Genomic DNA, 13,595 nt, shown 5'->3' on the forward strand with positions numbered 1-13,595 from the left:
CAGGCTCCCTGCTCACCGGGAAGCCTGCTTCTCTCTCTCCCACTCCCCCTGCTTGTGTTCCCTCTCTCGCTGTGTCTCTCTCTGTCAAATAAATAAAATCTTAAAAATATATATATATATTTTTAGTAGAAGTCAGACCAAGATTTTTTAAAGGGAAAATGTTTAAATTTCTCAAACTATTTTGCATACCCTATGTCATTTAATCTTTGTAACAACCCTTTAAGTAGCCTCCATTTTAATGTAAATAAACTAAGTCTCAGAAATTTTAGATGACTTATAACAGAGTTACCAATCTGATATTTTAAGTTTCATCTTCAGGGGCGCCTGGGTGGCTCCGTCGGTTGAGCGTCCAACTCTTGATTTCAGCTCAGGTCATGATCTCAGGGTCCTGAGATGGAGTCCCGCGTGGGGCTCTGTGCTGGGCGTGGGGCCTGCTTAAAATTCTCTCTCTCCCTCTGCCCCTGCCAACCGCACACATGCACCATCTAAATAAATAAATAAATATTAAATAAATAAATTGCCTCTTCAAACCCTAAATACACATACTCTAAATGCTAGAAATCTAAATATTTCAGTCACTGCTTACTGTGATCAAGGATATCCTTGCAAACGAGCAAAGTGTTTTCTTCAGTGTTCTGTATTCCATAGCCTAAACAGATTCTTGTATATGGTCCATTAGAAGCAAAAGAGAGAATGGATGGCTTTGCTGATTTTACGGTTTACTTGATGGACTAAAATAACGAAAATATTTTTATGATTTAGTTTGTTTTTTTTGCTGCTACATCAGTCTCAGACTGACTACCAACTCAGGGGTCTTACTTTTTTTTTTTTTAATTTTATTTATTTATTTGAGAGAGAGGATGAGAGGAGAGAGAGAGCACATGAGAGGGGGGAGGGTGAGAGGGAGAAGCAGACTCCCTGCCGAGCAGGGAGCCCGATGCGGGACTCGATCGCGGGACTCCAGGATCATGACCTGAGCCGAAGGCAGTCGCTCAACCAGCTGAGCCACCCAGGCACCCCTCAGGGGTCTTATTAATACAGTCATCACGTTTGGCCTGGGCTTGCAACTCTCAATGTAAAATGGAGACTGTGGTCCTGTACTGCTTCAGGACTTTAGTTCACAGAAACACGATCTGGTTGCATCAAAACAGGAGTAATTCTGTTGCAACAGAATCTACCACGGTTGTATAGGTACGACAATACAGTGGAATTTCATACTTATACTCTTAGTCACACAAAAATTCCGTCTTTAGATTAGGTGGTTGGTGAAATGAATGCTTACATCTCACATATGCATTTAGCTATAATTTTGCTGACTGATTTCAGAAAGGGGGAAGAACCCATTTGAGAAAGGGGGAAAAAAAACCCTTTGGGCAATAATACTTTTTGACTGTGTTAGTTCTTTTTTTTTTTTCTTTTTTTAATTAAGTAGCTTCCATGCCCCACATGGAGCCCCATGCAGGGCTTGAACTCAAGACCCTGAGATCAAGACCCAAGAAGAGATCAAAAGTCAGTGTGACTTAATCAACTGAACCACCCAGGTGTCCCAACTTTGTTAGTTCTTCTTAAGCAGATTGTTAATCATCTCCTCTCTTCTTTTAAGTACAGTTTTCCTATAGTGTGTTTATGTCGATGGCTCTTAACAAAATGATAACATGTTTCCAAAAAGCAAATGGATCTGGAACTCTTTCTCCTTATGTTTATATTAGGCTTTATTTTAAAGGCAAGTGAGACTGCTTCAAATAAAACAACTCCAAGCTTCCAAGAAACAGTTAAGAAGGCAGAGACAAGCAGAAATACCCCTTCACTAACACTCACACGGTTGCCATGGACCTGCATAAGCAGTGGGAGAACACAGAAGCCAACTGGCGCAAGGAAAAGATGGAATTACTGGACCAGTTTGACAATGAAAGGAAGGAATGGGAGAGTCAATGGAAAATCATGCAGAAGAAGATAGAAGAGGTACAAACTGATTTGTTTTGAATACACTGAAAGCTCAGAATGAAAATTCTCTTTGAAATTTGTGTTGTATTGAAAGCTGATTCTGTTTTCCTTATTCTACCTAAGAGATGCATGTCTCAATGACATTTACTAGACCAAAAATAGCAGAACCTTATCCAGTGGTATTGAAGGGACTAGGGTTTTTTTTTACAGCCCTGCATGAAAATTAAGAACTTAAAATGTCATTCTAAAGTGTATCAATTTATTATTTTCTGACTAAAGTGCCCTGGTATCAAAAGTGAGTTGTTTTTGTTTGTTTGTTTGTTTGTTTGTTTTTTGCATGAGTTTTCAAACACAAGGTCCAGGAGGAAAATATAAGAAAAACATAATTGGTGGAACATATATTAGCAAAATTACAACTGGGCATTAAAATACAGATCTTTCCTGAAATGATTTATGAATCAGGTCTACTAAATGAAATTACATATTAGATAATTCAGTATAATCAAAAGGAGTGTCATATATCAACATGGCGGTGGATGTGATATTTATTCTGGCAGAATGTGCCACACTTATTGACACATTTGTTAGGAAAGGGGTTATGAAAAACAACGTGCCATGACTCTGATACAAATAGTCATTTTATCCCCATTAAACCATCCCTGGCCTTGGAATATTTCCTTTAAGTATTTACATTGATGTATTTTTGAGCTGGTTTCAACTGAAAATTATTTCTACTTATCTTGCATTCTTCTAGTGACATCCATGTTGTCACGTGGTTTGTGCACATTGCCAAAGTGATTCTTTTAACAGACTGTTTGGCCTTTATTCATAGGCAGTCAAAGCTGGTGCTTTATGTGTTTATAGTGTAAATATTTTTCTTATTAACAGCCATGTAATTGGTTGTGAATAAAATATAAATCAGCACGCTACGAGGAAAAATTTAAAAGAGTAACTATTAAACTGTTCCTGTAACAGAGCTGAGAAGGCAGGCATGTAGCGTATAATTCGACTGAAACGGAATCCACCGCTCATACCTCTGTAGTTGGAAAATGTGTTTTGCTTATTCTCTTAACTCCTCTTTATCCAAAGACTAAGGGTGGATCAACAAGGAGATGTCTAAGTCAAATCAGAATCCAAAACTCCAAACAGAAACCTGAATTCATGGGTCATTGTTTCCCAAAGGTTTGGAAGGCCAGATAATTCTAGCATCCAAGTGGGGCCCCTGGGTGGCTCAGTCATTAAGCGTTTGCCTTTGGCTCAGGTCATGATCCCAGGGTCCTGGGATCCAGCCCTGCATTGGGCTCCATCCCAGGGTCCTGGGATCCAGCCCTGCATCGGGCTCCCTGCTCAGTGGGGAGCCTGCTTCTCCCTCTCCCACTCCCCCTGCTTGTGTTCCCTCTCTCACTGTGTCTCTCTCTGTCAAATAAATAAATAAAATCTTTAAAAAAACATTCTAGCATCCAAGCAAAAAAAATTAAAGGAGTCAGGATTAGCCTAGCCAATTGTTTAAGCCATGTGGCTGAAATAATCTGCTGTCAGGTTAGATATTTTATTGTCAAATAATTATTCTGACAACTCTGTAGATTCTGTCTATGGTAAATATTAGCCTTTTTGATGAGCACGCATTAAACGTATTTTAAACATAGGATGATAGTTTATAGAAATACTGTTCTTTCTGCATCAAGGAGATAGAGGGCTATAATACATTTTCTTCATCTTGGATAGTAGCCATGGTACTATTTATGTCTTGCTGCCTGCAATATTCAGCTCCATTACTGGGAGTATGTTTGAACAATGTGCTTACCCAGAATACCCATACATGATGCTCTTTCATACCTGAATACTAGCATTGTGCTCCCTTTATCATACTAATACATGTTTCTTTTCCACTCCCAGCTTTGTAGCCTATAGGAATGTACCTTTAATACATCTGTCTTATAGGCTACAAACAAGGGTAGGAAAATTTGAGGAAAACAAGAGGAAAGTATCCTCACATGTCACAGAGAATCAAGACATTTTTTAAACTAAAATTAAACATCAACACTTCAAAAAATTATAACATGCCACAAGCATAATAGACTGTATTTGTTTAGCATATATCACTAAGTTGTGTGTATTAACTCAGACACAAGTTATTAAGCCATGTACTAAAGAATTGTGGATTCCCAAATGTGCACATGTGACTTGGTTCCAAGAGATATCTTCCAGTGAGAGGATCCAGTGTTGAGTGTTAAGATGCTAATGATTCTTTGCTCAGCCACTATCCACAATCATTGCATTTGCTATTGCAAAACCCGGATGTATTTGAAAACTGGAGTAATCCAGATAGAAACCCTAGATAGAGTTCCTAGGTTTCTGGGAATTCTTTTTTTTTTTTTTTTTTTAATCACACTGCAATCTCTTCTGCTTGTTTTGTTCAGATGATCAGAGAACCATAAACAAGTGCTGGGTATGAAGTAACACAGATTTTCTTGTACAAAATAATTTGTTTTCTATCAATAGCATATTATTTGCTTATCCATACCTCACTTAAATCCCAAGAGAATTTAAGATGGTATATAAAATTTTACACAAGGTAAAGTATTTCAAAACAAACAAAAAAAAACGATGAGATGAAGACAGGAGGAAGGATCTTATGTGAATTGCATGCAGCAAGTCTCTCTAGTAACATAAAAATTAGCAGATTTCTCAATATTCAGAAGACAAAGGCAAACCTGTTTCCCAGGAATAGTACTTTTGCCCCTGATTTTGAAAATAAAACAATTTTGTTTTCACCCATAGCTCCTTAAAAAGAGGACAGTGTCACCATAAGCATCCTTAGGTTAACATGAACTTTTGAGGGTTACTTTGTATAATATCTCTCAAGGTCAGCCCAAATCATAATGCCCACAATAGGTCATAACAAGTAATTTTATGAGGGCCAAAACGATTGATCCATGGCTGTAATTTGATGCTATCCTGAGATCATCCAATGATAGATGTGTAAGTATCTATGGAAATATGTGTACTGTATAGACTTCAGGCACCAACTATGCATAGTGCTTCTCTCTGAGATTTGGGTAAATATTGAACAACAATAAATCTGTTATTATACTCCTTGAATAATAGATGTGGTGTAGATATAAGTTGTGGCCGTAAAATGTAGTCATTTGCTTAAATAGTTATCTGACAGACTCCTTTGAAATTTGCCAAGCTTTCCCCCAGCTCAAGCCTAAAGAGAAAGGCCACTTACTTCCTCTATTTAGGGGTGAGTTGTGTGAGTGCCTGGAGGTAAAACTAAACTCTCATCAAGAAATAATTTGGGATCCACTTTAACATAGACTAATACATGATGGAAGCCTTAGAGTTCTAATATCACATGGGACAGGGTCACATGTGTTTTAATCAGGATGAGAAATCTTTTTTGAAAAAAAAATCTCTTTTTAAAAATAAATCTCAGTAATACCAAGCAACATGTCAATAACACCAGCATAACTTCCAAAGGAAACATCCTTTGGTTGCACAATGTCCACTTGGGGAATGGAATGAACTAGCATACTATATGATACTGTCAAAATATTTAGACACTTCAATGTTGGCATGCAAATGGAATCACATATTTTTAAAACATCACTTTAATATCAGTTAAATTCTTGCTTTTCGCTGAAAGCAATTAGAGAGCATGATCAGTAATTGATTCAGGACATTCCAACTTTGTTAACAGTGCTTCTGCATCATTATGACATGTTTCTACAGGAGCAGGTTTATTTTTGAATGAGTTTGATTTCTACGCAGAGGTATAGAAATCACCATCCATAGTTTGACCTACTAAGAGTAGTCCTTATGGTTCATCAGAGTTATTCTGGCTGATCAGGTTTTAGAAGTACTACTCAGAGGCATGAGCATTAATACCCCAGGATACTTAGTATATCATGATATGGCAAAGAGAACTCAAAATAGTGTGCTTCGTATTCAAAATGTTGACAAAGTAAATTAGGGGGAGAAAAAGTTTTCTCTTCGTTTTCTTTGCAGCTTTGCCATGAAGTAAAGCTTCGGAGGAAAATCAACATGGATGAACGTGCTAAGATCATCAGTCATGATCGTGAGAAAACAATTCAAGATCAAGTGCTGGAATCTTCTCCAAATTACCCCAGTTCAGGACGATGTGAATTTACAAGGATGAATTACCGGGATGGTCTGGAAAAAGAAACTAAAACAGAGCAGAGCTTACTCTGTGAAGGAAATGAAATGTGTAAGGAACAAAAAGCAACAAAAAAATCAAAAGTAGGGTTTATGGATCCTTTGGCCACAGATAACCAAAGAGAATGTGAGGCGTGCCCTGGTCTGAGGACTTTGAGGGAAGAGGGCAGGAGCTGCTCTGGGGCCCTCAACTTGGTAAGTAAGATTGTGATTGGCCTAGAACTGTTTCTACAGAAATATTTACATTTCAAACTGCTAACATGCTATTGCTTATATGTATAAAGGCTCTTGAAGAACTTGCCAAAGTTAGTGAAGAATTATGCAGCTTTCAAGAGGAAATCCGAAAGCGGTCTAACCACAGAAGGTGGGCTGGTATATCTATGATTATTTTATATCAGAAAATCAAGAGAAATATTGTTTTCAGTGAATGAATCCAAACTGCCTCCTCTTTATATTTGGTTAGTGCGAATTAACAATGAGTTATTAAAATCTGTTATCTTAGATAGGAGATAAAGACTTTAATTGAATATTTCTCTGTTTACTAATTCCTAAGTCAAATCTTCTCATTCTCTCCGTAATTTGACTGTGAGGAATACTGCACTCTTTTGGTGTTTGGTTAAGGTACACTTTCCAGAACAAAGTAACAAGTACCTTCTAAATGTAGTTCTTTTCCATTTTGAGTGTTTGGCCAGTAGATGAGTACGCAGCAAGGCTAACCCAGTTAAATATATCTTAAGATTTAACAGTATGGAGTTTTAATTATATAATGATGTTCTACTGAAATATTTTATACCTAAGAGTCATTTATTTCTCTACATTTATTATGTATATAGTGGAAGCATACATAATTCTTAAAACAACATATTCCAAATATGTATACACACATATACAGTGATATTTAAAAAGTGCTGTTTCAGTTTAGAAGCACCTATATAATTGTAAAAGTAAGTTTTCACCAAATTAAAAAATAAATTGGAATTCTCTGCAAGGTAAGTAAAAATGGATTGTTCTAGGATCAACATATTTCTCCTAATGAGGGGTGTGTTCCTCTTAGAAACAGTAGCAGTGTGTACCCTATTTCTCTTTAGCTCTTAGGAAGCTCTGAAAGAATTTTTGTATTGACTTCCAATAGACTTTTTTATTCAACCATATTTTATATGTAACTTTACCCTCTACCTGCCCATTTTGCTTTTGCCTACCATTTTCTATTATTGAGAATAATTATCTACACTTTATTGTATTCTATCTTGTAACATTTTACAAGCTGAAGAGATATAAATATGATTTATATTTATCAGTATGATCAATTTAATTTGTGAATTTATATTGTTGCTTTATTTAGGTTTTTTGTTTTGATTGAACTTAGAAAAGACTCACTTGCCAATTTTCTTTTACAAACCACACCTGGTATAAAGTTCTCCTTGCTATTCTATACACTTTAGAAAAGCTCAAAATCCTTAGTGTGTAATTCAAATACATTACAATTTAACCTAATGTTTCTTTCATCGCTCCCACTCTGCTTTATGATCCAGCCATACCAAAGTACTCTCTATTCCTTGAAGAGCCCACTATTTTTATTGTGGCTCACTTTGCCTATATGCCCTTTACTGACCCAAAAAATTCTTACTTTTGTTTCAAGCCCAAATGGCACCTTCCATTTGGTATTACTCATGTTTCACTGAGCTTGTATTCAGATTTCTGTCACACTTCTTAGCTTAGAATGTCATTTCAAATTCAAGAGAAGGAAGTTGAGCTCACATGACATAATGACTAGGCATTCAGTAGGTAGAGCAGAGGTGAGGCAATATGGTAGGAGAGAACCTGGAGAAAGGGAATGCCAGTGGCAGACACCCAAGAGACTACACAGTCTAGTCTGAGTGGAAGAGACAGTTTGGGAATATAATGGAAAGATAGCTTGGGTCAGAGCATGTAGACCATGAATGCACCACTGAGAAGTGAGCTTTATCCTACAGGAAAAAGGACTTGGAGGTTTTGACTAGAGAATTTATAGGAAAATGCTGTTTGAGGAAGTTGGGAGTCCTTTTCTTATTGCAGACATTCATTGCTTAAGCCATGATTTCTTTTGAGAACTTGTCCTAAATAAAATTATCACTAATATATCATGTTTTATAATTGTTTAGGATGAAGTCAGATTCTTTTCTTCAGGAAATGCCAAATGTAATGAATATGCCTCAGAGAGACCACATGATCAACCATGGCCAGGGCATTCTTCCCATCGATTTAGAAAAAGAAAAGCAGAAAAATAGAAAGAATCTAAGCACCACTGTGCTCCCAAGCAACTCTAGGAAAACATGTGAACTTGATACAATTGATCTGCAAAGAAATGAAATTCCACCACTTCCACCTCCAAGAAGCACATCTCGAAGTTTTCCCAGCTCATATGCCAAACAAGCTCATGAAAGTTTGAAGGGAAGTTTAGAGCACAATAGCCAGATGGCCCAGGAGGGTCAAGGGGAAAGGAACTGCAGTCCTGATTTCCTTTGGAGGCACAATGAGGTTCCTATGCTGTGTCTAGATGAAGGGAAGACTTTGAAAGATGGTGTCACGTTTCCTTCTTTGGCACCCAAAGCCAAAATAGATAACAAGCCTCCGTGTAATGAAAATGTTGGACTTAGCATGTGGTCGTATGACAGCGGGATCAGTGCAAAAAGTAGTCCCTCTCCATTGTGGTTTCAGAAGACCTGCTCGACTCCCAGTAAGCCACAGTGTGAAAAGATGATTCCAGATCACCCTACTAAATCTCATCCTGATCTTCATATAAGCAGTGACTGTAGCTCCTCGGTGACAGAGAGCAATGGCCCACTTAAAAGTTTCAGTTGTGGCTTTAAGAGAACAACTAGGAATGAAAAACTGGCAGCAAAGACTGATGAATTTAACAGAATCGTATTTAGAACAGATAGAAATTGTCAGGCAATACAGCAAAATCAGAGCTACTCAGAATCATCTGAAGATCATAAACCCTGTGAGACCCTAATTACTCATACAGGTAACATATCAGAAAATGATAATGTGTCTGATATTCGGAAAACCAGTGCCCACGTGCCTGTGCCCAGAGAAAATGTGCCTGACAATCCCACCAAAATATCCACAACAGGCCTAGTCAGGCAAATGCAGGAACACACGAGCCCCAGCAGTTACCGGAGTATGCTCCAAGAGCATGACTGGAGACCCAGTAATTTGTCTGGCCGGCCAAGATCAGCGGATCCTCGGTCAAATTATGGTGTTGTGGAAAAGCTGCTGAAAACCTATGAGACATCAACAGGGTCTGCATTGCAAAATTCTAAATGCTTCCAGGATAACTGGACCAGATGTAATTCTGATGTCAGCAGTGGGCCCATGTCAAGTCAGCAGTTAGAAAGACTTCAGTTGGAACAAGAGTTTCAGCAAAAGCCAGCTATGTGTGGAGCACAGCAAGTAAAGCGAGGAGTAGATTGGAGAAAGATAACAGAGGTGAGAAAGCAGTTAACGTATGTTAGGAGAACTGCATCCATATGTAGCTCAGAGTTCAGTCAAATTGCCCATATATAAATAGAATGGAGGCACATGTTTTGACATCTTCTTAACTTCTCGACCCTTTATTTGTGAATAAGTGTAAACCTTAGGATTGTAACTCAATATGAACTTCTTAAAATACAGTTTTTTAAGATTGGGAATAGTACATTATAACTTCTTTAAAATTCTGAAATGGGACAACATAAATAAAATAAATGGACTCAAGAACCTCAAGAAGATCCAATGTTTGTTGTAAGTTTCTTTCTTGAAAAAAACATTCCAAATGCACATTTATTGGTTTATAGAATTTTATTCTTTTAGTGTTTATATTTTAAAAAGAGTATTGGAAATATTTTAAAAATAATTTCTTGCACTTTTCAGTTATTGGCTATGATTGGTTCAATCATTCCCAGCATTTGATTCATGTTCTTTCTCATGGGATTAGTCACATGGATGTGACTATGGGTCTAACACATCATAAAATAATGCCTCATAAAGTTCTCTTATTTGTGGACCAGAAAGGCAGTACATGGAAATAAAATGATATTATAGCTTAAAAATGTTTAACGTCATTCTTATTTGTGTAAATTCCTAACATGAAAATTGTCCCCCCCCCAAAAAATAAACTGTTATTCTTTTTTTGTTCTGGTCTGTTTGCAAAAGAATATAGTTTTCCTTAGCTATAGGAGGAAAAGATGTTGAAGAGATTGGTATTTACAACAAAGAGCTATCCAACAATCCCTTTTTATGCATAATTTACAAAAAGTTACATGGTGACAGATTGTTATAATTAGCTAATATTTCAAAAAATCGTATTTTTGCAAAATGCAGTGTGTTTGCAGTATAGTTTTAAGCTATGCAGGTTGCCTCCTTCTGGTGTGAAAATTATTTTTATGTGGCTTTCAACCCCATAAAAATACCAGTTTTTATCCATTTTACCAGAAACCTTGCCTGTTTGTACAAGGTACAAAACCCTGATTTTGTATTTCTCCATTTTTTAGTTGAGTCCATAAGTACATGGGAAGCCCTACAAGCTTCAGATGGCAAATGGAAATGTATAAAATAGCCAGTTAAATATTCATCAGCTACATTTTTGCATTGGTTGGGGGTTTGGGAGGGGCCCTCTACCGTAGATTCTTAAGAGTAGTTCTTCATCCCCTCCCTCACCCAGCTGCGGGAGCAAATCTAAAAAAGTAAGATTCCAAAGAGAGAAAAATAAATTGCAGGTTATTGTCATAGAAATAGAGGCCATCTTACTACCCATCTCAGATGAAAGAGCATAGGCTTTGTTAAGAAAGTCAATAATAATACTGGTATAAAATGTGTGGTGGAAACTTTTTACTTTTTTTTTTAACTGCAAGTGTCTAAGAATGTTTTTCTTCCATTAAAATAGAAAGAAAAGGAGGGGACAGGAAGGAAGAGGTTTTAAGTCATCCGATGATGCCCAATATAGATAATGACTTTGTATTAGCAATTACAATGAAGTTATATTTTGAAGTATTTTAGTGATAATTTTGAAACTTCTGAGAAATAGTATAGTGGTTCTTGGTGGGGAAAAAAGATAGCATCAGACAAATCATTTGGTGATCTGTGTGCCTTTTGCTTAATGACCTCTGAAAGTGCCAATAACTTGACATAAATGAGCATGGTTTCTTCTATAAATTATTATCTTTTTGTATCTTTTGTAACTGTTATACATCCTACTATCGCACTGAGAAACATCTATAATTCCATCATCAAAGTTATCTAACAGAAACTTTTGAATCCGAACTCATAATTAGCTGTAAAAAGAGATCAGTTGTATTAAAATTTGGCAGTGTGAAAAGACCTACAAGATTATCAAATGCCATATTCCTTATTAAAAGTGAGTTGCTTTTGATTCAAGACCACAAATATTAGACAATTACCTTCTTCAGTTATCCATGCTTCTACTTGCTTGTAAATATGCTAATACATTAACCTTGTAGGTGGGATCCATAATATATATTCAGCCCATTGTTGGTGCCTGTATAGTGAAATGGATGTCTTCCTTTGTCTCTTAGGAATCCATGGCAGTGAAATCTCCACGTGGAAAAGGGTTTTCCCGACCTGCTAGACCAGCAAATCGCCGTCTCCCATCTAGATGGGCCTCAAGGTCTCCATCAGCGCCCCCTGCCTTGCAGAGAACTGCCCCTAGCTATACCATTTCTCTGCGATCTGCAGCATCGATGGTCTGAGTCCCTGGCCTGGATTGCTAGATGACAAAAGTCCTAATTGCCAAACAGAGCGTTCGGAGTGTTTACAGCCAATCCCGTCTCTTCTCTGTCTTTCAAGATCACTGGGACAAACAATTTAAATCTTAACTTCTCATCAGTCTTCAGTGTTTTTAATCTATGGAATAATTATCTTCCTGTATTTTGATTTCTTAGATCAGAATTTTTTAATGCCATCCTCATTAATTTGCCAATATGATTTAAGTTGAAACAATGTACTATATTGTATATTCTAACTTTCTTGCAAGTGGCAGAAAGCAAGGTTATGTGCATGGCCATGTGTTTGTAGATGCATGTGTTGAAATAGGAAGTATCCTAGTATGTATTTAGATAAGAAAAACGTATGTGCTAGTGTTGACTTTGAAATTATAACATGTAAACCTATGTATCTTTCTGTTTATTTAAAATTTTTGAAAATATACAGTACTATTTATATTTTGTATACCTTTTAATAGGTATCCACTTAAGGCATTTGAGGTACATATATTAACTAACCACTTTCTTGACCCCAACTACATTGAAAAATAAGAATTGTACACATTAATAACATTTGGTAGATTTCTAAATACAACTCATAAATAGTTTCTTAACTGATGTAAGGATGGACTAATATCATTAATCTCCTTGTTTACTCTCTTAAATAAATAAAATTGTCACAGGTTTAATAGTTCAGGCTTCTAAAGCAAACATAAAATGTTCACAAAATCTTTTGTATATCATTCGGTAGTCTATTATGGCTTTAACTGAGTACTTGATCCCCAGAGCCATATCATGAGACTGCCTTAGACACAATAAGACTTAAAAATGCACTTACTTGGAATCCTTAAATAGGATATGAAAAGAAATTCAGTTATGTTGAATTCTACTTTTTTGTTAAATTGTATAGATTTTAGTTAAGCTCCTTTATTTGAAGGCATATTTAGAGGTAAGTCATTTCCTTTTTCTTTTTTCCAACTTTTCCCCAAAATTGGTAGGTAAAAAACTGATTCACTGTTTTTATTAACAAGAAAGATTAGGAATGATATTTGATTGAGAGCTGAATTATAATATATTTCTTATAGTGTGCTACATAAAAAAAAAGCCTTAAACTAAACTTTGGCATCCATGAGTAGCATAAGGAACAGAAATGTGTATTTTGGCCACAATTTGCTTCCAGTGAACACATAAGATCTATGTTGAGACTGAAGGAAGTATGAATGTTGAGGTGCTTGGAATTTTACATGGAAGATCTTAGAAGCAACTTTGCTCTCCATTGTCTCTCTATAAAACCAACTTTGGTATTAGATATGAATTCTATTTAAGTTTTTCTTTTACTACCAGAAATGTTAAGAAAGTCTAGTGACATAAGTATTCAAAGACCTTCTTCTTATATATATTCTAACAATTAAGAAAAATTCATTGCATTATACATCATGACCTGAGGTAAAGTAAATAATTTCCAAATCCCAGACTGCCTTAAAAGGCTCGAGACTGTTTGTTGTGTGGTGATAGACAGATTCATGCTTCCCAATAAGGAAAGTTTATAGGAGTTGAGATGAATTAAACTTCTAGAATATGAAGTTGGAGCAGATGATAAGGAAGGGCTAGAGATCCACTCTTTTCTGGAATAGGTTGAGGAGAATAGGTTTAAACTCTTCTTTAAATATTTGTTAGAATTTGCCTGTGAAGCCATCTGGTCCTGGACTTCTGTTTGTTGGGAGTTTTCTG

The 13,595-nt window shown here is 36.4% G+C and overlaps 1 protein-coding gene across 1 annotated transcript; it reads left to right on the plus strand.

The window, feature by feature from the left end:
• Positions 1 to 1,827: 1,827 nt before the first annotated feature.
• KIAA0408 (KIAA0408 ortholog) lies at positions 1,828 to 11,852 on the plus strand. Its single transcript, XM_021693485.1, has 5 exons — positions 1,828 to 1,962; positions 5,956 to 6,318; positions 6,408 to 6,487; positions 8,265 to 9,594; positions 11,679 to 11,852. Exons 1-5 carry the CDS (start codon positions 1,828 to 1,830, stop codon positions 11,850 to 11,852), a joined length of 2,082 nt encoding a protein of 693 aa, XP_021549160.1.
• Positions 11,853 to 13,595: the final 1,743 nt, after the last annotated feature.

The sequence above is a fragment of the Neomonachus schauinslandi genome, chromosome 8 (genome assembly GCF_002201575.2).
Source record: "Neomonachus schauinslandi chromosome 8, ASM220157v2, whole genome shotgun sequence".
Classification (NCBI taxonomy): domain Eukaryota; kingdom Metazoa; phylum Chordata; class Mammalia; order Carnivora; family Phocidae; genus Neomonachus; species Neomonachus schauinslandi.

Bases quoted from the DNA above. Each gene is read 5' to 3' on its own strand.
- KIAA0408 (XM_021693485.1), top strand. From the start codon at position 1,828: ATGGACCTGCATAAGCAGTGGGAGAACACAGAAGCCAACTGGCGCAAG. The intron at 6,488-8,264 runs GTGGGCTGGTAT...ATAATTGTTTAG, and splicing joins AAGCGGTCTAACCACAGAAG to GATGAAGTCAGATTCTTTTC. The intron at 9,595-11,678 runs GTGAGAAAGCAG...TTTGTCTCTTAG, and splicing joins ATTGGAGAAAGATAACAGAG to GAATCCATGGCAGTGAAATC.